We start from the raw sequence: 24,649 nt of genomic DNA, 5'->3' as shown, positions 1-24,649 counted from the left end.
TATATAAGCACAAAATAACATTTCCGGAACGCTTCTCTAAAGAAAGAGCCAAAAGGAACCCTTTCCTATGTATATGGATCATGATTGAGGTATAACTATATATTAAGGTATCGTAAGAATAACCATTTGTGCATTGTATAACTTTGCCAATTCCAATCTGATCTCCTCCAGGGGTTTTGTGCGCCCCCTCTGCTACTGTGTTATGCGCCAATAGGTGTCGGCTGTAGTAGTCACCTGAAATGTTGCCGATGTGGCATAGGTCAGCGGGTACAGTGATGGGACACACACGAGTCCAACAGCGGACTTGGCAAGGTATATTGCATTTTGTTATTTTTACATTGAAGCCCATAAAGCAGGTATTTTGAGAATGTAAAAAATTCCTTAAAGAAAAGATAAAATTCCTGAACGCCCAAGAATGCTGGAACTTCCTTTTTCCCTCATATCTTTATAATCTTAATCCTCTATATAGCCCGTGGTATTTTTTTTTTTCACCCAGTGAATTTATGCTTCTGTATATTGAGGATAGAATTTCCCTAATAGAACTTTGTGCTAATAAAGGACATCACGACCACGCCCCTTGTGACGTCACGCCACGCCCCCTCAGTGCAAGTCTATGGGAAGGGGCGTGACTATAGTCACGCCCCTTCCCATAGACTTGCATTGAGGGGGCGTGGCGTGAAAAAAATGAGGGGCATGGCTGTGATGTCACGACCCCCACAGCCTGCACCCAGCATTCGGAAGAAAATGTTCCAAAAGCTGGGGCAGCAAAGTACCCCTTTAAGATAAGCCACTGGAGCTGGCCATATGATTGCTCTTGGCCAAGACTACTATGCCTCCACATATATCTTTTAGCTTGGCCGAGTGGGTCATGTGTTCTGAACGGAGTGAGGAGGGGTAAGCCGTGTTCAGACACCACTAGGAGTGGCTTATCTCTCCAAGAACCAAAGGATCGGGCAGTGAAATATTAAACTTGCCAATCCTTTGTTTCCCTGACATTATCTGTTAGGGGAGAATTAGAAGGCCTCTATACACATTAGGATGAGTTTGCACCATAATTGTGCCTACAGTGGCACGTATACGTTGGCAGCCTTTCAAATTAGGAGGACAACATATACGTGCACAGCAGGGACTGGCCCCATAAATATAGCCAGCTAGTGTCTATATTCAGGTACTTTTCCGAATGTAGGTGTGTCTGACCTTTTTTCTTCGGTCAACCCCAGTAAAATATTTCAGTGCCAAAAAAAGAGCTGAACAGGTCAGTGAACCTTAAAGGGGTACTCTGCCCCTAGACATCTTATCCCCTATCCAAAGGATAGGGAATAAGATTTCTGATGGCGGGGGACCCCCGCGATCTCTCTGCTGCACCCGTCATATGTTTAGAGCGTCGGGTGCAGCGCAGCTCATAATGTCACGGTCACGCGTGCTCGTGATGTCACGACCACGCCCCCTCAATGCAAATCTATGGGAGGGGGCGTGACTGCCGCCACGCCCCCTCCCATAGACCTGCATTGAGGGGGCGTGGCCGTGACGTCATGAGCGGACGTGACCGTGATGTCAAAAGCCTCCTCCCGGCATCGCCAGGCATCCGGCACGGAGCGAAGTTCGCGCCGTGCACCAGATGTCTGGGGTGCCGCAGCCGAGATGGGGTGGGGGGCAAAACATTGCACCATAATGGGGACCATTTTGATCTTTAATATGGGACCCCTGTTCTATGTAGGTCACTGGTTATAAACCTTTTTGGGTGTATTCACACGTACAGCATTCTGCGCAGATTTGATGCGCAGGATTTTCTGCTGCAGATTTCAATGTAAAATAAAATGACTGAACACCGCTTCAAATCCTGCGCATCAAATTCTGCACATCAAATACGAGCGGGATACTGTACGTGTGAATTGACCCTTAATATTTTGTCTGTAACAGATAATAGGTTCCATGGCTGATGGAAACAAGACACACACAGAAGTACTTTGCATTACCTTACCTGCCAATGTCCTTGGCGCACAGCACAAAACAGTGGAGAGATGCCACGTCTGTTTAGTCGGGATAAGACGGCTCCGTGGTCGAGAAGCAGCTCACAGACCTCCAGCTTCCCCCGTCCTGCAGCTGCTGTAAGAGCTGAACCACACAAAGCGGATATTATAAGTGCACATAAAACCACATCTTATATTACCGATCTATACATATACACCGTAGGGCTACAAGTTTATAACTTTTGCTCTGTGCAGTCTGTATATGGCCCTCATGGGAAGTCAGTCGCAATAAAACCGAGAATGTGCCTGGTTGTATGAAATATTTGATCCGCCAATGTTTTTGTGCTAATAAAAAGACATCATAAGTTCTACTTCAATAAACTACAAGTGGGGATGGATTAAATGTGTTTTTCTGGAAGTCGGTAATGTACTATCCAAACAGATGTGTATGTGTTCAGGCCTAATATGATGCATGAACTCATACACATGTGACCTTTATCTGCATAGAATTCAACCTTTCAATTCAATAAAGACCAGTGACATGGGAGAGATTTTGAGATGGTGGAAGTAATTTCAATGATTATGAGACTGGTAACAGCAGCAGAAGAGTGTATTTATCTTGTAGGAGTCAGTGACCTGTCCGATCTAATATGAGTGTATTACCGGGAACAGGGCTATAGGCCAAATTACACAAGTAATGCCACAGAGCCAAACAATTCCCTAAAAAGATGACTGCGGCAGGAGAAGAGTGTGCTGATCTTGTGAGAGGCAGTGACTTGTCTAGTTATGTGATCATATGAATATATTTACAACAGAGGTTCATGTGACAGACAGTGAAACTGCCACCTTATGGCCAATGATATGATGGAGATAAGAGAAGAAGAGGAGTGTGCTGATCATGTAGGAGGCAGTGACCTGTCCAATCTAATATGATTGTATTACTGGGTACAGGGCTACAAGCTAACCTACACAAGTAATGCCACAGAGCCAAATGGTTGACTAAAAAGATGCTGGCAGCAGCAGAAGAGTGTGCTGATCTTGTGAGAGGCAATGACCTGTCTAGTCATGTGATCACATGTACACATTTGTAATAGGGCTTAATGTGACAGAGACAGTTGAGATACATAGAAGACATTATAGCCAATCGTATTATAAAGATGATAGCAGCAGCAGAGTGTGTTGATCTGGAAGAAAGCAGTGACCTGCTGATTATATTACTGGGATCAGGGCTACAGGATAACTTACATGAGCAAAGCCACAGTTCACAAAAAGATGATGGCAGCAGGAGAGGAGTGTACTGATCTGGTGGGAGGCAGTGACCTGTCTAGCCATGTGATCGTATGAATATATTTACAACAGAGGTAAGTGTGACAGAGGCAGTGGAGGTACTTGGACGACCTTATAGTCAAAAATATAATGAAGGTGACAGCAGAATAGGAGTGTGTTGATCTTGTCAGAGACAGGGACCTGCCCATTCCAATATGGTGGTATAACTGGGAACATGGCTACAGGTTAACTTACAAGAGCAATGCCACAGAGGGGACAAAAAAGACCACTTTGCAGCCAAACAATTAACAAAAAAATATCACAGCAGCAGGAGAGGACGGATCTTGTGAGGAGCAGTGACCTATTTAGTCATGTGATCAAAGGAATATATTTGCAACAGAGCTACTTGTGCAAGGGGCAGTGGAAGTACATAAAAGACCTTATAGACAATCATATGATGAAGATGACAGCAGAAGAAGAGTGTGCTGATCTTGAAAGAGGCAGTGACCTGTACAGTCATGTGATCAAAGGAATAGATTTTCAGTGCTACATGTGACAGAGGCAATAGGAGGTTTGTAAAAGACCCAATAGCCAATCAGATAATGATGACAGCAGCAAAGGAGTGTGTTGATGTTGTAATGGAAAGTGACCTGTCCAGTCATGTGATCATATGAATTATATTCACAACTGAGATAAGGTGACAGTGGCAATGGAGGTGTATAGAATAGAAGAACCTATAGCCAATCATATGATGATAGCTGCGGCAGAGGAGTATGCTGATCTTAGAGGAGGCAGTGACTTGTGTGAAATCTTAACAATTCATTGCATGCCTTTACATGTTAAAACAAAAAAGGTCATAAGTATTGCATTAAAAGTCATATACACTTTAGTCCAGTATTTCCAAACCAGGGTGCCTTCAGCTGTTGCAAAAACACAACTCCCAGCATGCCCGGACAGCCTTTGGCTGTCCGGGCATGCTGAGAGTTGTAGTTTTGCAACAGTTAGAGGCACCCTGGTTGTTTTTTTTTCCTCCCCCAAACATTACTGGTTGTGTATTTTAAGGTACAATACAGTCTAATTCGCCTTTTGTGTTAAACGGTGGAGAAACAAACATGATTTACACTTCTCAAAATACTGCGCTCTTATTTAGTATCTTATTGCCCTTTTAATACAGATTGTGGACAATTTACAGCTGGAAGACTTTTTTTTCTTCTCAATAACCCCATTCATTAGGGCCAAACATTTGCCTTGCGCCGTTCTGAAAGAAATTATTACAATGCAATAAGAAGCCATTTAGCCGGCATTTGGCCCCGTTACAAATGCGTTCGGCGGTGCCAAGTACGAGAGCAGAGTTTTATGGTGTCATTGTGCAGCGAGATGAATGACACAGAGTGTTGGCCCAAGACAATCGGCTTGTTAATGTGTCTGACCTCAGATTAATTATTAGTTTGCAGAGTAGCAAACCTTGGGCTTTCATTTTCATACCAGGACGGAATGACCTGTAAGACCCAGGGACACGAAAAAAAACATTATTGTCTATTGATACTTTTTGAAGTCAAGAGTTTTTATTTTTTGGAACCCAAGTTGATGTCCTGACTTAAAATTATTATTATTATTATTTATTTTATTTTTTTTAGATCAACTGGCTCCAGAAAGTTAAACAGATTTGTAAATTATTTCTATTAAAAAATCTTAATCCTTCCAATAATTATCAGCTAGTGAAGTCGAGTTGTTCTTATCTGTCTGGAAACAGTGCTCTCTGATGACATCTCCGTGCACAGAGCAGAAGAGGTTTGCTATGGGAATTTGCTTCTACTCTGGACAGCTCCCGAGACACGCGTCATCAGAGTGGCCTTAGACAGAAAACAACAACTCAACTTCAGCAGCTCATAAGTACTGAAAGGATTAAGATTTTTTTTAATAGAAGTAATTTACAAATCTGTTTAACTTTCTGGAGCCAGTTGATATATATAAAAAAAAAGTTTTTTCCTGGATAACCCCTTTAAAGCATTCTTGTCATATCACAGAGAAAAATGAATTCTTTTATATGATACTTACTAGGTTATGTAGATGCTTTACATGTCTTTTTTTTTTATGTGTCTAGCTTCTGTATTTGGCTAACAATTCCTTCTGTTCTGCTGCTCATAAAGGGGCCTGACCGTGTCAAGCACTTAGCCCGCCTTCACTCACCATGCATTCACTTCCTCCCTGAGTCTCCTGTGCTGTGCTGTCTCTTCATCCAATCACTGGAGTGAGCACAGAGGAGTACTGGTCCCGCCCTCCCTTCCTGGACTTTGTCCCAGCCTGTGCTTCAGCTGGGACAAAGATGGTGCTGCAGATGGACAGGATTATGTTCTGGATGGTATGGGGACCCCTAGTGGTCTTTTATTATAAGCTATAATTTCTATAAGGGTGCGTTCCCACGCGGCATATACGCAGCGTATTTGACGCTGCGCAAAATTTACGGCAGCAGCGGGAAATACGCTGCATATTCCTTGACACTATACACACAGGGCTTTCCGGCGGCAGCCCTATGTGTGCAGTGAGTTTTAGAGGCGGGGCCGTGCGCCGGCGTGACTGTGACGCGCAGCTCCGTCTCCAAAACTCACTGCACACATAGGGCTGCCGCCGGAAAGCCCTGTGTGTATATTGAGCAAGGAATACGCAGCGTATTTCCCGCTGCTGCCGTAAATTTTGCTCAGTGTCAAATACGCTGCGTATACGCCATGTGGGAACGCATCCTAAAAGGGAGATAAAACTTTCTTATGATGTATATTAAAAAGATTAAGGTTTTGCCAAGATCTACAACACTAAAACACAAAACATCGGCTATGCGTAAATGCCGCAATGGGCCACAAACTACTCCCTCCCTGAACGTACGTTTTTAACTGCTTCTTCAGGAGAGCGTGTGTTGTATTGATATTGTTATCCTGTACTCCATGATATTCTAGCTACCATCCTCACCCCCACTTTCTGTATGTGTAACTTGGTCCCTTATCTTCTATGTCTGAGTTTAATGATATGTATGTTTGCTTTTCAATAAAGAGATTGTATATTCTACTATCGTAATTGGCCTTTATTTTTGGAGAGACAAGATGTAAAACATATAAAAAGGTCTGTCCATGTCTCATCTTTACTCTCCATAGACTTGATGGATAAGTATCATGGAAAAAAAACAAAACTGATCCCCTATCTGAACGATAGGAAATTTGTTTTAGATTGTCGGGGGTCCAAGCACTGTGGCCCCCTGCGTTCTGCTGTTTGGTGCCCTGGCTCCCCATCACAGGGGCGCGTCATGATCCCCGCCCGAAGCAGGGGTCGTCACGCCCCCTCTATATAGCTCTATGGGAGAGCTGAAGATTGCCGAATGGCTCTTCTATAGAGCTATACGGAGGGGGCGTGGCGGCCTCCATTTAGGGTGGGGATCATGACACGCCCCTGTGATGGAGAGCCGGGGATCCAAACAGGAGATCGCGGGGGGCCCCAGCGCTCGGACCCCCTCGATCTAAAACCCGTAGCCTTCAGATAGGGGATAAGTTGTTGTTTCATGATACTTATCGTTCAACGCATGCTTCTACCTCCATCCACACCTATATCAAAATATACTGCTCAAAAAAATAAAGGGAACACTAAGATAACACATCCTAGATCTGAATGAATGAACTAATCGTATGAAATACTTTCGTCTTTACATAGTTGAATGTGCTGACAACAATCACACAGAAATTATCAATGGAAATCAAATTTATCAACCTATGGAGGTCTGGATATGGAGTCACACTCAAAATCAAAAGTGGAAAACCGCACTACAGGCTGATCCATCTTTATGTAATGTCCTTACAACAAGTCACAATGAGGCTCAGTAGTGTGTGTGGCCTCCACGTGCCTGTATGACCTCCCTACAATGCCTGGGCATGATCCTGATGAATAAAGCATCCGCCAACTCCTGGACAGTCTGTGGTGCAATGTGGCGTTGGTGGATGGTGCGAGACATGATGTCCCAGATGTGCTCAATTGGATTCAGGTCAGGGGAACGGGCGGCCAGTCCATAGCATCAATGCCTTCCTCTTGCAGGAACTGCTGACACACTCCAGCCACATGAGGTCTAGCATTGTCTTGCATTAGGAGGAACCCAGGGGCAACCGCACCAGCATATGGTCTCACAAGGGGTCTGAGGATCCCATCTCTGTACCTAATGGCAGTCAGGCTACCTCTGGCAAGCACATGGAGGGCTGTGCGGCCCCCCCAAAGAAATGCCACCCCACACTATTACTGACCCACCGCCAAACCGGTCATGCTGGAGGATGTTGCAGGCAGCAGAACATTCTCCACAGCGTCTCCAGACTCATCACATGTGCTCAGTGTGAACCTGCTTTCATCTGCGAAGACCACAGGGCGCCAGTGGCAAATTTGCTGATGGGAAAAGGCACCCTTCCAATAAGAGAGACCTAGAGCAGTTTGCAAAGAAAGAGTGGTCCAAAATTCCGGCTGAGAGGTGTAAGAAGCTTATTGATGGTTATAGGAAGCCACTGATTTCAGTAATTTTTACCCAAGGGTGTGCAACCAAATATTAAAGGGGTATTCCAGGAAAAAACATTTTTTTTATATATCAACTGGTTCCAGAAAGTTAAACAGATTACTTTTATAAAAAAATTTATATTAATCCTTTCAGTACTTCTATTAAAAAATCTTAATCCTTTCAGTACTTATGAGCTTCTGAAGATAAGGTTGTTCTTTTCTGTCTAAATCCTCTCTGATGACACGTGTCTCGGGAAACGCCCAGTTTAGAAGCAAATCCTCATAGCAAACCTCTTCTAAACTGGGCGTTTCCCGAGACACGTGTCATCAGAGAGGATTTAGACAGAAAAGAACAACCTTATCTTCAGAAGCTCATAAGTACTGAAAGGATTAAGATTTTTTAATAGAAGCAAATTACAAATCTTTAGTAATCTAACTTTCTGGAGCCAGTTGATATATATAAAAAAGTTTTTTCCTGGAATACCCCTTTAAGTTAAGGATGTCAATAATTTTGTCCAGCCCGAGTTTGGTGTGACATTATGTCCAATTAGCTTTTTTTCCTCCCTTTTTTGGTTTAGTTCCAATACACACAAAGGGAATAAACTTGTGTATAGCAAAACATGTGTTACTGTAATCCTTTTCTGTGAGAAATACTTCATGTTCTAGAAAAATTTCAGGGGTGCCCACATTTTCGGCCATGACTGTAGCATGGATCCAGATGCCAACTTTCAGTGGGATCAGAAGGGTAACTATAGGGTGTGCAGAGGTAGTAGTCACACCTGAGCCCTGGTGCCTTAAGGCATCCAAGGCCACTTTGTCACACAAGATGGCATTTATAGATTTGCACTGGGGCGCCACATGTTACACCTCTGGGTAAGATTATGACATTCTTGGTGTCAATGATATGTGCAGCTGCCATCAGCTAAGGTGCCAAATGTACTGGGCCAGATAGCTGTATCTACAAAGCTACTAGCTGAGGGATAGAAGATTAAAAATATGTATTATATTAGTTTACAATCCTGTATCCCTGCCAGCTGTCTCTACTTCCTTTTAACCTAATATTTTTCAGAACTGTATACTTGGCTGTAAACCAATCACATGCATATAAAGACCTTCACAAAGGCAACCTGTCTCCTTCCCCATTCCACAGAGCGGCTCTTCCTTCCTATACAGGATTAAACTTGAAAGCAACCTTCACTGACATACCTAATCCCCTGTTATATCCGGCATACACTCTCCTTTTATAAAAAGGCTTTATGATGAAGTTACAGCCATACATAGACTTTGGTATCAACCCTTAAAGGGGTACTCCACTGGAAAACATTTATTTTTTTAATTAACTGGTGCCAGAAAGTTAAATATATCTGTAAATTACTTCTATAAAAAAAAATCTTAATCCTTCCAGTACTTATCAATTGCTGCATGCTCCGCAGGAAGTTCTTTTCTTTTTGAATTTCCTTTCTGTCTGACCACAGTGCTCTCTGCTGACACCTCTGTCCATTTTAGGAACTGTCCAGAGCAGCATATGTTTGCTATGGGGATTTTCTCCTGCTCTGGAAAGTTCCTAAAATGGACAGAGGTGTCAGCAGAGAGCACTGTGGTCAGACAGAAAGGAAATTCAAAAAGAAAATAACTTTCTGTGGAGCAAATAGCAGCTAAAAAGTACTGGAAGGATTAAGATTTTTTAATAGAAGTCATTTACAAATATGCTTAACTTTCTGGTGCCAGTTGATTAAAAATTTTTTTTTTCCAGTAGAGTACCCCTTTAAAGGGGTACTCTGCCCCTAGACATCTTATCCCCTATCCAAAGGATAGGGGATAAGATGTCAGATCACCGGGGTCCCGCTGCTGGGGACCCCCGGGGATCGCCGCTGCAGCACCCCGCTATCATTACTGCGCAGAGCGAGATCGCTCAGCAAGTAATGACGGGCAATACGGGGGCCGGAGCATCGTTATGTCACGGCTCTGCCCCTCGTGACGTCACGGCCCGCCCCCGTCAATACAAGTCTATGGGAGGGGGCGTGGCAGTCGTCACGCCCCCTGACATAGACTTGCATTAAGGGGACGGGCTGTGATGTCATGAGGGGCGGAGCCATGACGTCACGCTGCTCCGGCCCCTGTATCGCCCGTCATTACGCACAGAGCGAACTTGCTCTGTGCAGTAATGATGGCGGGGTGCCGCAGCCGTGATCCCCGGGGTCCCCAGCAGCGGGACCGTGGCGATCTAACATCTTATGCCCTATCCTTTGGATAGGGGATTAGATGCTAGGGGCGGAGTACCCCTTTAAGGACCGTGGCACCATAAGTGGTTAGGAGTCCCTGGTAAAAAAAAATTTTTTAAAAATTGCATCAGGACCATTTACTTTGTCATATATATATGACAATGTACAAAAGCTTGTTAGAGTTAGGCTTTCATTCACATTGGGGCAAAGATTCAGTTTACTGCTGTAGCCCTGTATCTATATACCAGTCAGGGCAACTCTGCCTCTGGTCACATGTCCCAGCAGCTCCTTCCTGACTATAGGAAGGATTGAGAGAGCGCATAGACAAGTGAAACAGCAGCACTCCATGCTTCCAAGACATATGCAGTTATGAATAAACCTTTCATTTCCAAAGCCCATCCGAAGCATCAAAATACTCAGAATGGTAACTATAGGGTGTGCAGAGGTTCCAAAGCCTATCCGAAGCATCAAAATATGTTTAAAATGCTACCCGACACATCCTGTAGATACGCAAACAATATGGCGACAAACTATTTATGCAAACAATATGCCCAGAATGTCATTTAACAAAACTTTTGACACGTCGCAGAGAAATGTCAAAAGTTTTGATTGGTTGGGGTCTGGGTGTTAGCCTTCCACTAAACCAGTGGTCTTCAACCTGCGGACCTCCAGATGTTGCAAAACTACAACTCCCAGCATGCCCGGACAGCCAACGGCTGTCCGGGCATGCTGGGAGTTGTAGTTTTGCAACATCTGGAGGTCCGCAGGTTGAAGACCACTGCACTAAACCCTAAAGCAAGCAGTGAAAAATGTCAACTGATCACTGGCCCCATTACCAGGGCCCTAAATCTAAAGGAGTCCATCTCCTGCAGGGAGACAGGGGGAGCAGCAAGCTAAGGAGAGATGTGCTCAGCTGGGAACTTCTTCTTGCTTGTTCTAGGATCGGTGGTGGTCTGGGTGTTTAGATCCCCACCGACCGCTAGAACAAGCGGAAAGAAGTTCTCCGAGCAGCAACATTTTTCCCATATCCTTGTGACTAGAGATGAGCGAACTTACAGTAAATTCGATTCGTCACGAACTTCTCGGCTCGGCAGTTGATGACTTTTCCTGCGTAAATTAGTTCAGCCTTCAGGTGCTCTGGTGGGCTGGAAAAGGTGGATACATTCCTAGGAAAGAGTCTCCTAGAACTGTATCCACCATTTCCAGCCCACCGGAGCACCGGAAAGCTGAACTAATTTATGCAGGAAAAGACATCAACTGCCGAGCCGAGAAGTTCGTGACGAATCGAATTTACTGTAAGTTCGCTCATCTCTACTTGTGACATGTTTTGTTAAATGACAGTAATGTTTCAAGGCCAGTTTTACACATGCATAAAATGTCTGCACTTCTGTATCCGTATTATGACCGTAAGCCCCAGCTCTAATGCAGGTCTTGATTGGACAACGTAAACCCGCTGTGGTTGGGCCAGGACATGTATCTGTAATACAGAAGCAGAAATACAGTATGGTCCTGTTAAAGGGGAACTCCACTGCTCAGCGTTTGGAACAAACTGTTCTGAACGCTGGAGCCGGGAGCTCGTGACATCATAGCCCAGCCCCCTGATGATGTCACACCCCGCCCCCTCAATGCAAGTATATGGGAGGGGGCGTGACTGCCATCACGCCCCCTCCCATAGACTTGCATTGAGGGGGCGGGGCATGACATCGTGAGGGGCGGGGCTGTGATGTCACAAGCTCCCGGCTCCAGCGTTCGGAACAGTTTGTTCCAAACGCTGAGCAGCGGAGTTCCCCTCTAAGCTTGTGTAGCAATAACCTCAGAAGTGATATCAAGATTGATCTCCTTCCACCTCTCAGGTGTAATTTTATTAATAAACCAGCACAGCATGTAGCCTGATTAAAGGTTTGCAGGGCAGGACGATATGTAATAGCGGAAGCGCCATTTAAGAAGTTACCCACTACATTCTGGTAAGTAACACTACACTGTAAGTTATCCCACATTACCAGGACATGTGCACTGGAGTCCATCAAAAAGAATGCAAATTGTACATGATGCAGGAAGCAGCAGTACAAGGAGGGAGGTGTGTGCGGGCAGCAATAAAGCAGAAGAATGTTCCCGATAATTGTGGCCTGTTGTTTACCATGGATGATGTCGGCAGCCTGGGAGTTCCACCCTGAATCCATTTTACCATATTCGGAAACTGGCTTACCCACAGTGTTCTTAAATAAACAGTATCATGGCAAAGTTATGCTCAGGAATTCCGGCTATTTTAGTGCTAAGGACTAACTCTTATCTGATACTCCCTTGGCAGGCGTATTTCCACTAACCCTTTCCCTGCCTAGAAAAAAATTATTATTATTATTATTTTTTTTTAACGCAACACAAGGTAATGGCATTTAATTAAAAAAAATACACACACACACACACACACACACACATACATATATATATATATATATATATATATATACACACACACATATATATATATTTATATAGAAAAGTCCTATTTTTAGCTGGAATAAACACTTTTCCTATTTTGTGATACTCAGGTGTGCTGCAGCCGCTTCCTTTTTTCTGCAATTTTTGGACCCAGGACCGGGGTCCCTGAGACTGCTTGCACCCACATATTTATCTTTTCTTGAGCGTGCTGCTTCATCCTTTCTCTCTCTCTCTCTCTATATATATATATATATATATATACACATATAAAAACAAAAACAGATGCTGAAATATAAAAAAAAAAAAAAAAACACATCTACACCGGTTTCTGTTCTGCGACTACTAACAGACCTGGAAGGGGAAGCCATTAATCTGACAGATCTTTGATCTTACTCCAACAAACCAACCTGACAGAAAAAAAAACGGTATGTGTTTGTCCGCCAGAAAGAAAGGCGAAGAGATTTGACAGCAGGATTAAGGGAGGGTAATAAGAAGCCCCAGACTGGTATCCTGACTAGGCCCGAAGCCTAAGAAGGATCAGCGAGCGAGGTGCTGGCGGCCCTGGAAGACGTCTAATGTAAACACTGGCGATTAGCACCGTACAATCTATCCCCTCATTACAATAATAAAAAGACTCTCTCACATAGTGTTCGCCAACACATACGGTATACCACCTCCTTCAATCCAGATAAAACATTTGTTAAAGTGTAAACTAAACATGAATAACTACATGTCTAATGCCTGTTTAGTTTACTTGGATTAAATATGTACATTAAGGGATTAAATGCATTAAAGGGAATCGTCAAGTACTGGGAGTGGAGACAAAAGAATACACTATAAAAAGGTCACGGTGTAAGATGCCAGATATGAAAGTATCATTTTACTGACAGATGGCGCTAAAATACATTTTATTTTTAATTTATTTATTATAAAAATGAGCATTTTACATTAAAGAGTACCTATCATGATCTAAACTCTCCCTAATCCCCCCCCCCCATCTGTCCCTGACTCTCACTGACACTATTTCTGTGTTTCTTTTCATTCACTCTTTCTACCTGATTTATTGTTTTCTTGGCTGCTCATTCAGCTGTCCTAGTGTGAGGGAGGAAGGGGGCGTGGCCCAGTATAGAGGCTGTGAACAGAGCAGCCAGCAGCTCTGAATCTTCTCCTCCCTGTTTACAACTGCATGTGCAGAGAAGAAAGATCGGAGCTCAGATAGTAAAATGAATGAGGGCATGCAGTAAGGCATAGTCAGGAGTATGCCCTGCTGTGCTATGAGCACAGTGCTGGCTCCTGCCTGTCTGATTGACAGGCAGGGAGCAGTGCTGAGTTTGTCTGTGTCCCGGCTGCAGTCTGAGATTTAAGACTCCAGCATGAGTCTGAAATCTATAAAAAGGGCTTTCGGCTAGGACTGGTAGGGAGACCCCTAGTGGTCATTTTTTCAAAGTGGAAAATTAAATAGAAAGAAGCATTTTTTTTAATAACATGCAACTGGAAAGTTATTCTGTACACATTAATTTATAATATATCAAAAGTTTTTTTTGATGAAAGGTACCCTTTAAAGAACAATAAATCACTGCTGATTTATCCTTTGGACATTCACATTTTTTAAGAAAGCTGGGTAATCATCATCATGGCCACCCCTACATCTCCCATGTGGGTTGTGAAAGTGACCACAGCCAAACACAATTATGGGGGTGTCGAGTGCTTTGATCCCAGGGACAGGATGAGGGGTATGGCAGCTGTCCGAGCATGTTAGGAGTTGTAGTTTTGCAACAGAGAGCAGTGGTCAAAATAGAAAGAACTACACAACTTCCCCTGGAACATACAGTAGCTGATAAGTACTGGAAGGATGAAGAAATTTAGAGATCTGTATAACTTCCTGGCACCATCTGATTTGCAAACATTAATTTTCCTACGTAGAACTCCTTTAAGGCCGATTTTACATATTACGGACAAATTTTTTCACAAAATCCTGGACTGCACTTCTGATGACCTGAACTGACAGCTCAAAAAAGAAAGAAAAGAAAAAAAACACTCCAATATGGCGCACACCAAATGATAAATAATACAATATTTTATTAATTACATATGATACACAAGACACGGGAAAATCCTCTAAGGGTGCATTCACACGTGCATATTTTTGCTGCCCATTTTGCTGCCCATGGACTTCAACGTAGAGCTGGGCGGTATGACCAAATGTGTGTGTCACGGTATTTTTGTAACTTATGGCGGTTCCACGGTATATATCGGTATTTCTTTCACCACCCCCCCCAAATCATGTGACCCGCCAGCACTGTTCTGCTCCCCCCCCAAATCATGTGACCTGCGAGCACTGCTCTGCTCCCCCCCCCACCAAATCATGTTACCCGTGAACGCTGCTCTGCTCTCCCCCCCCAAATCATGTGATTCGCCAGTGCCGTTCTGCTCCCCCCCAATAAATTATCAGCCCAGCTGGGTACTACTCACATATGTCACCCGCAAGCACTGCCCTCTTCATCTTTGTTGGGGGCCGCCGGTGTGAGGTGAAAAGGGGCGGTCCGATTTTTTCACGGGTTTGAATTTTTCCACCTCACACCGGCGCTGGAACTCTATACTGTACACCAGTGGTCTCCAACCTGTGGACCTCCAGATGTTGCAAAACTACAACTCCCAGCATTCCCGGACAGCCGTTGGCTGTCTGGGCATGCTGGGAGTTGTAGTTTTGCAACAGCTGGAGGTCCGCAGGTTGGAGACCACTGCTGTACTCTGTATCCCTATGCCCGGGCTGCAAAAGATAAAGAAAATAAACTTTAACTTACCTACGTCGGCCTTACGCTGGGGACGGGAATGTCGGACAGCCGTCAGCCTATCAACGGCCGGAGCGGTGTCCCGTCCCGGCCAGTGATAGGTTAAACGCACTGTCATGTAAGAAGCCGGCCAGAGCTCCTTACATGACAATGGGCTCAGCCTATCACTGGCCGGGGCGGGACATCGCTGCGGCCGGTGATAGGCTGACGGCTGTCCGACATTCCCGTCCCCAGCGTAAGGCCGACGTAGGTAAGTTAAAGTTTATTTTCTTTATCTTTTGCAGCCCGGGCATAGGGATACAGCGTACAGCAGTGGTCTCAAACCTGCGAACCTGCAGCTGTTGCAAAACTACAACTCCCAGCATGCTGGGAGTTGTAGTTTTGCAACATTTGGAGGTCCGCAGGTTGGAGACCACTGGCGTACAGTACAGAGTTCCAGCGCCGGCGGCCCCCAACAAAGAACAGCGCTGGCGGGTCACATAGGATTAGTTCCCCGATGTGGGGACCGCGCAGCACTGGGCTGATAATTCATTCCCAAGGGGGAGGGGCCCAACCGGTATTGCGGTATGGGGAAAAATTCATATCGTGCAGCCCAAAAATTTCGGTATTCGGTATGAACCGATATACCGCCCAGCCCTACTTCAACGGGTAGCAAAACCTGCAGCAGAAAATACGCATGTGTGAGCGTACCCTAAATCAATAAAATCATGCACATGAAAGGCAAAAAACTAACCCCCAGGGTGCTCAAACCCCAATACAGTGTGTGCAACTGTCCCCAATAAACTGGCTGTTTAGTATGCAGTCCTATGTAAACCCAACTCCTGCCTAGTAAAACCCAGTCACATTTAAATAACTACAGATTCATTCTAATGATATACAACCTCACAATAGCAGGAGGTTACAAAATAGTAGACATCAGACCAGTAGGGGGCGTTCAAGAAGTGCCCCAGTAGGGGAGCACTCAGCGGAAACCTTCTCATGTTCCGTCGTCCTAAGAAGACTTCCTCAAAAGTAGTTTGTCACACACTATTCCTGAGGAAGTTGTCTTAAGATGACACAACGCGGGGAGATTTCAGCCTTGCGCTCAGTATTGGGGTTTGAGCGCCCTGGGGGTGGGATCCATGGTCCCCACCCCATGTGGAGTTTTTTTGCCTTTCATGGGCATGTTTTAATTGATTTTAGAGGGTTTTCTGTGTATTGTGTATCATATGTAATTAATAGAGTATTTTTCATTATTTGGTGTGCGCCATCTTGGAGTGTTTTTTCTTTTCTTTCTTTTTTGAATTATGGAACTTTTTAAACACTAGGGCAGCACCCACATGTTATTTATTTGGTCAAACCCCCCCCAAAAAAAAAACACATTTTTTTTCTACTTTGGACTGAACTGACAGCTGTCATCTGAAGCATGGTTGAGCCATAACTTGCATAAAATGCATCTGTGCAATGCTCTGCAGATCCAGTATCAAGCGTTTGTGTAGCCACAGCTTTATTGTTACATTGTCTGGAGAATTTGCTTTGCTTTAGCTGTTGGACCAGGTTTACAGTCAACCATGTCTGATATATATGTAAATGCCTCAAATTTATTTCATGTGTTAAATTAAAAAGCACAAAAGTAAAAGTGTCAGTAACCAGAGAGAATATATTTGCTGTCTTGTCATTAGATAATCCGGTAAAGTCTCTGCAATTTTATAGACTAAATGAAGCCAAATAAACAAAATTACAAAAAAATTCAGACAGTAACGTCCCATTTGCCAAACACGAAACACGTGTAACCAATTTACAGATGAAATGATGAAAGGCTGTACAGTACATGGTTATATAAATAAAGGTCAGAAGGATTTGGAAAGCCTTTGTTTTGTTGTAAAGCAACGCTGTCAGCCCAAATGATTACACAAGGTTTTCTCCTAAAACAGACCCCGTCCTCCGCGGTTTTACATTCCGCACACAGATGTTTTCTGTAATCTGGTTTATGGTAAATTAGATTATACTTTAATGGTAAAAAGTTAATATATCTGCTTCTTAAGACTTTCTATATTACTAAATGCTTCCATAAAATGTGAGACAGCTGATAAAATGTGGAATAAAATGAATGTAATTAGAATTGTAATAATAAGAAACGTCTGATAGTCTAATGCTTGTGTTTAACCTTTCAGTGCAGAATAATGTGGAATCTTGTAAAACTTCAATGAGAGAGGGAGAGATATATACTGTAGATAGATAGGAAGAAAGAAAGATATGAGATAGATATGAGATAAATAGATATGAGATAGATAGATAGATAGATATGAGATAGATAGATAGGAGATAGATAGATAGATATGAGATAGATAGATATGAGATAGATAGATAGATAGATAGATAGATAGGAGATAGATAGATATATAGGAGATAGATAGATATATAGCAGATAGATAGATAGATAGATATGAGATAGAAATGAGATAGATAGATATGAGATAGATAGATATGAGATAGATAGATAGGAGATAGATAGATAGGAGATAGATAGATATATAGGAGATAGATATATATATATAGGAGATAGATAGACATATAGCAGATAGATAGATAGATAGATATGAGATAGATAGATAGATAGATAGATATGAGATAGATAGATAGATATGAGATAGATAGATAGATAGATATGAGATAGATAGATAGATAGATATGAGATAGATAGATATGAGATAGATAGATATGAGATAGATAGATATGAGATAGATAGATAGATAGATATGATATAGCCATATAGATAGATAGATAGATAGATATGCGATAGATAGATAGATAGATATGAGATAGATAGATAGATATGAGATAGATAGATATGAGATAGATATGAGATAGATATGAGATAGATATGAGATAAGATAGATGTGAGATAGATAGGAGATAGATAGATAGGAGATAGATAGATATTAGATAGATAGATATGAGAGATAGATAGATAGATATGAAATAGATAGGAGAGACAGACAGATACTGTAGATAAATAACAATCTAGCACTTTACCTCTATAACCAGAATGATGAAATTTTACTGTATTCACTAGAAAGCTATACAGGCTGAGGCAGGCCCCGAAAATGCCAGTGATTGCCATTTTCTACTGGCTGAGACAGAGAAAAGGAAGTGTTGACAGCAAGAAAATACTGACCAAAATACTGTGTGTGAACCCAGTCTAATGCTACTCAGGGTGGCAGAGGAAAAAAAAAAAAGAACCCTGTAATCACCAGCCGGATCCCTGAAAGCTGTTGCGATGGTGCCAGTACCTGCTGTCAACGCTTCCTGTTCTCCATCCTGACCGACAGGAAATGCCAATCACTGGCTACACTGGAGATCTGTCTCAGTCTGTACTTGGTTGTGAAGTCATTTCCTGTGTGTCGGGATAGAAGACAGGAAGTGCTGAAAGCAGAAACCATCACCAGTGTGGGATCAGGGGCAGGTGAGTGCAGGTTTATGACTCCCCCCCCCCACCTCGAGCAGTAGAAATATTTATCCTGAATACCACTTTGATAACATTAATGGTCCCAAGGACTTTCTAGGTTTACAGGGTCCCAGGAAATGGCTGCCTCCAAAATGTACAAGTGGTGCACTAAAAACACACACATATGTATATATCTATGCCTTGTTCTCTTCAAAATTCTATTTTGTTAATTCTTAGTTCTATCCAGTTGTGAGAAAGTTAGGTGACTATTATGGCTTCCAATAAGCTTGTCACCCAGCTTCTCCATTTTCCTGATTTGTGTCTTATTCCGAATACTTAAAATTGAGGCAAAGTCCCAGATAATATAGGGGGAGATTTATCAAAACCTGTGCAGAGGAAGAGTGGTGCAGTTGCCCATAGCAACCAATCAGATCGCTTCTTTCATTTTCCACAGGCCTCTTTAGAGGCCTGTGGAAAATGAAAGAAGCGATCTGATTGGTTGCTATGGGCAACTGCACCACTCTTCCTCTGCACAGGTTTTGATAAATCTCCCTCATAGTTTTTTCTTCCTGTGCCTGGTGACGCTGTATTACTTGCTGCACTTAAGTCCTTAAATAGGAAATGGTGCTCATACTAATAAAGCATCATCATGATATTTGGCCGGCAATAACCACTAAGCGGAGGTCAACCATAGCAGCTTCATTACACCAAAAGTTGTTTCAGCTGTACAGGAAGTAAACGTCATGAGGAAGAACTTAAGATTGGGAAAAAAGAAACAGGAAGGAAAAATCTACAAAAAAAAAAAAAAAATTTTGATCTGATTTAGAACAATCAGAGAATTACAGAAATTAGCAGTAATAAATCACATGGCTTTGGCCACCGCAACCAATTAGAATTCAAGAATTGGAAAATGAAGGATATGGGCAATTGCCCCACTTCTTTCTTATATACAAAATGTACTGACATGAGGATATACAAAATGTACCGGATGATGCAGTCACATGGTGAGGTCATGTGACCAACAGACAAGCTTTGATATTGAAAAAAACGGTCCCCAGAGCCATAGGAGAACAGTGTTTACAGGTGAAGAACAGCAAAGATTTTATGGCAATACCGTATTAGTGATAAGTTCATAAAATCAATTATTACACAAAATAATAATCTTTAAACATTATTTGAATGGTAGATATAGATTTATGGCACATACCCAACACAGCTGTAGTGATCAGATCCATAAAAGGACACCCCTGCCGGGGTAGGGGACACTCGTGGTATATTAGAGTATAATCATATATTATATTGTGGTATATTAGAGTATAATCATATATTAGTATATTATGGTATATTGCACACATTTGCATACATCTTAAGTGCACTGTATGTACATGCAATTGGTTTTCATTTCACATTTGTATTCTGCAGCTTGTATGTATTACAATGCAGGACATGCTGCTTAATTCCTTTCTATTTCTCTCTTCTCCTAGGCCCTCATCTAAGATCAAATCTGATCAAATCTAATCAACTTATAATCAAATCAAATCTGAGCTTAGTTGAGCATTCACAAGAGGGGCTGCAGTCTCATAAATGTAGCATAGAATGGAATCATGCAGCTTGCATTGCATTGTAATACATACAAGCTGCAGAAGACAAACAATATAGGATGTTGAAGTGAGATCAATAGCAAAACATGTTTTATCATGAAGTACATACAATGCAATTAAGAATTCTATGTCAATGTGTCCAAAACCTTTAATTTTTATAACCTGTCATAGCTGCGATTTGCTGGGGGCATGTGCATCATTGTGGATGAACAAGAAAATATCAATCTGATTTGTCAGGACTGGTCAGTTTCAGAAGACGACCAAGTCCTGACCAATCCTTGTGCTGGCAGACAAGATTCCTGACAAATCTGCACTCTCCTGCATTTTATACACCACTATGACTAGTGCGATAAGGGAAATTATTTGCTCCCAGTAATACTATTTTAAGTGGCGTCACCTATATTTTTTTTTGCATCCCTTACATAAAAACATAAAGGGAAAGCAGCACAATAAATGCACTTTACAGGGTGTAGACAGCAGTTTAAATGTTTAGTCCTGTCTTGTTCCAACAGAGGTATCAGCTTGTGTTATGGCCACTCAATAAGCACAGGGCTCCTGATCAAGGTGTGGCATGGGAACAGCAATGTTTTGCTAGCACTGAATATTAAGAGAAAGTCAAAGGATGACCTGGATCACAGAACATATTTCCTTTGTTTCAGCTTGTTTGATGGAAGAAACGTGTGGATGTGGAGAACAAAACAGCGGCTTAAAGTGCACCTGCTCCAGATAGACATGGCACAGGAAGCCGCTCTGTAGGTGGCGCCGGTCCTGGTTGGCATGCGCATTAATCACTTAGTGACATCACTCAGCCGGGCAGACAATTTTTTCCCAATGTGATTCCATCGGTCCCCATTGATCTAACCAGCAGCAGTTTCCTGATTTATAAGGAATATTTTAAAGGAAATTTACTGAACAGGATTAAAGGGGTACTCCGCTGCACACATCTACAGCAAGGCACCCCTGTCAATCGGGTCACGGAGCGATCTCCGCTCAGTGCTCAAAGACTGGCGATGGAGGTGGCCACACCCCCTCCATTCAAGTCTATGGAAGAAGGCGTGACAGCTTTGAACTTGCTGTCATGCCCCCTGAATAGAGGGGGTGTGGCGTGACGTTACGAACCCAGGGCTGGGCGGTATGACCAAATGTGTGTATCGCGGTATTTTTAAAACTTTTGGCGGTTCCACGGTATATAACGGTATTTCCTAGCGCCCCCCCCCCCCCCATATATTAATTATCAGCCCAGCACTGTCCCCATCGGGGTAAATACTCACATATCACCCGCATGCGCTGCCCTCCTCGTCCTGTTTGTCGCGGGCCGCCGGCGCTGGCACTCTATACTGTGGCTGTATCCCTATGTCCGGGCTGCAAAAGGTAAACAAAATAAACTTTAACGCACCTACGTCAGCCTTACGCTGGGGACGGGAACATCGGAGAGCTGTCAGCCTATCACCGGCCGCAGCGATGTTCCGCCTCGGCCGGTGATCGGCTGAGCCCACTGTCATGTAAGAAGCCGGCTTCTTACATGACAGTGGGGTCAGCCTATCATCGGCTGAGGCAGAACATCGCTGCGGCCGGTGATAGGCTGACAGCTGTCCGACGTCCCCGTCCCCAGGAAACAAGTGAGGCCGGTACCGGACCAACGGGAGGTGAGTTAAAGTTTATTTTGCTTATTTTTTGCAGCCCGGGCCTAGGGATAGCGCACAGTATAGAGCAGTGGTCTCCAACCTGTGGACCTCCAGATGTTGCAAAACTACAACTCCCAGCATGCCCGGACAGCCGTTGGCTGTCCGGGCATGCTGGGAGTTGTAGCTTTGCAACATCTGGAGGTCTGCAGGTTGGAGACTACTGGTATAGAGTGTCAGCGCCCGGCGGCCGCAACAAAGAGGACGAGGAGGGCAGCACATGCGGGTGACATGTGAGTAGTACCCTGATGGGGACAGCACTGGGCTGGGCTAATAATTAATTGGGGGGGCAGAAGAGTGCTCGCGGGTCACATAGGATTAGTTCCCCGATGTGGGGACAGCGCAGCGCTGGGCTGATAATACATTAATTCCCGAGGGGGAGGGGGTATTGCGGTATGGGTTAAAATTCATATCGTGCAGCACAAAAATTTCGGTGTTCAGTATGAACCAGTATACCGCCCAGCCCTACTTCCGTATTCTGAAAGCCACAGCTGCCAGCCTGGAGATCGAGGGGGTCCCGCCACCCTTTGGATAGGGGATAATATGTGTGTAGCGGAGTACCCTTTTAATGTATATATGATTTAAAGGGGTACTCCTGGAAACTGAACTTATGAGACACTTATGTCCTATTCACAAGATAGGGGATAAGTGTCTGATTGCAGGAGGTCTGACTGCTGGGGCATAGACTTTTAGCGATAAGGTCGGATTTGATTGACAGCGGGGGTAAGCCGTGAGCTGCCGCAAACTTCCCTGACATATAAATAGTGATCCCAGGAATGAGACCCGGTGTGATGAAAACATTTGACATGTCTGGGCAACATGTCTAAAGCATTACTATCATTAAAAAGAATTCTTTTAAAAGGGGTACTCCACTGGAAAACCTTTTTGTTTAAATCAACTGGGGCCAGAAATTGAAACACATTTGTAAATTACTTCTATTTAAAAATCTTAATCCTTCCAGTACTTATCAGCTGCTGTTATGATCCACAGGAAGTTCTTTTCTTTTTGAATTTCCTTTCTGTCTGACCACAGTGCTCTCTGCTGACACCTCTGTCCATTTTAGGAACTGTCCGGAGCAGAAGCAAAACCCCATAGCAAACCTCTCCTGCTCTGCACAATTCCTAAAATAGACAGAGGTGTCAGCAAAGTGCACTGTGGTCAGACAGAAAGGAAAAAAAAAAACAAAGAACTATGTTGCAACATAGCAATGTGTTTGCTATGGGGATTTTCTCCTACTCTGGACAGTTCTTAAAATGGACAGAGATGTCAGCAGAGAGCACTGTGTTCCAAAAAAAAAAAAAAAAAACATTTCCTCTGTAGTAGTCAGCAGCTAATAAGTACTGGAAGGATTAAGATTTTTAAATAGAAGTAATTTACAAATCTGTTTAACTTTCTGGCACCAATTGACCTAAAAAAATGTTTTCCACCGGAGTACCCCTTTAACACACTCATCTCCTGCTGCTTTACCTTAGCCATCTCATTGGCCACAGGTCATTAAAAGGCATAAAGATGAACATATAAGAAAATCATTGGACTGGACCATGGCTACCTATGCTTATAAAAGACAGTGGCCCTTTATATTTTCACCAGTTTCCAAAGAACACAGAACCATAAACTAATTGACATTAATTCCATCTGTAACACAGCGACACACCCAAGTATGTAAGCCTGGCTATATAATGCTATTACCTGTCTCTCCCCACAGGGTATCGTTCTCATTGATGTCTATTGGGTAATCTTTATCATGGCTGAAAAGGCATTTCACCACCTAAAAAGAATAAACACAAAAATAAATGAAATGTTTATATCCAGGCATCCTGATTCTTATCATTTTATTACAGAGCAATGAAAACTAAGTGACACTGAATATAAATGCATTTGCAGAATTCAAGAGAAAGTTCATATATTTTTGTATTTTGAAGGGAACTTTATTAAGCTTTATTTATTAAACAAATTTGCACTACAATATATTTCCTGCCATATGTATGAGATGTCCAGCGCAATCTCGATGCAATGCGTCTTTATTTAAATATCAAGCAAGCATGGTACCTGTGCACCATTCACGTTTGCTTGATTGTTAAAGGGGTACTTCAGTGGAAAACTTTTTTTTTTTTTTTTTTTTTAAATCAACTGGTGCCAGAAAGTTAAACAGATTTGTAAATTACTTCCATTAAAAAAAATCTTTATCGTTCCATTACTTATCAGCTGCTGTATACTACAGAGGAAATGCTTTTCAGTTTAGAATTTCTCTTCTGTGACAACCACAGTGTTCTCTGCTGACCTCTGCTGTCCATTTTAGGAACTGTCCAGAGCAAGAGAAAATCGCCATAGCAAACATAAGCTGCTCTGGACAGTTCCTAAAATGGACAGCAGAGGTCAGCAGAGAGCACTGTGGTCGCGACAGACGAGAAATCCAAAAATAAAAGCATTTACTCTGTAGTATACAGCCCCTTAAAAGTACTGGAAAGATTAAGATTTTTTAATAGAAGTAATTTACAAATCTATTTAACTTTCTGTCCCCAGCTGATTTAAAAAAAAAAAAGTTTTCCACGGGAGTACCCCTTTAAAAGAGCTATTTTTCTTTCTGGCTACAGAAAGTTAAATTTGTAAATTACTTCTATAAAAAAATCTTAATCTTACCAGTAGTTGTCAGCTGCCGAAGTTGTGTTGTTCTTTTCTGTCTGACCACAGTGCTCTCTGCTGACACCTCTGTCTGTCTCAGGAACTGTCCA

The 24,649-nt window shown here is 43.0% G+C and overlaps 1 protein-coding gene across 9 annotated transcripts in view; it reads right to left on the bottom strand.

The window, feature by feature from the left end:
* TANC1 (tetratricopeptide repeat, ankyrin repeat and coiled-coil containing 1) overlaps positions 1 to 24,649 on the bottom strand; it is a 251,326-nt gene that overhangs the window by 26,710 nt on the left and 199,967 nt on the right. For all 9 annotated transcript variants that reach the window (XM_056533507.1, XM_056533509.1, XM_056533506.1 and 6 more), the window contains 2 exons: positions 23,607 to 23,685; positions 1,982 to 2,115 (listed from right to left, as the gene is read on the bottom strand). In XM_056533507.1, the coding sequence (XP_056389482.1) occupies positions 1,982 to 2,115; positions 23,607 to 23,685 (213 nt within the window). The remainder of the gene's footprint in view (positions 1 to 1,981; positions 2,116 to 23,606; positions 23,686 to 24,649) is intronic.

This window comes from Hyla sarda, chromosome 8 (genome assembly GCF_029499605.1).
Source record: "Hyla sarda isolate aHylSar1 chromosome 8, aHylSar1.hap1, whole genome shotgun sequence".
Taxonomy (NCBI): domain Eukaryota; kingdom Metazoa; phylum Chordata; class Amphibia; order Anura; family Hylidae; genus Hyla; species Hyla sarda.
This window is presented reverse-complemented; position numbering and strand designations above follow the sequence as displayed.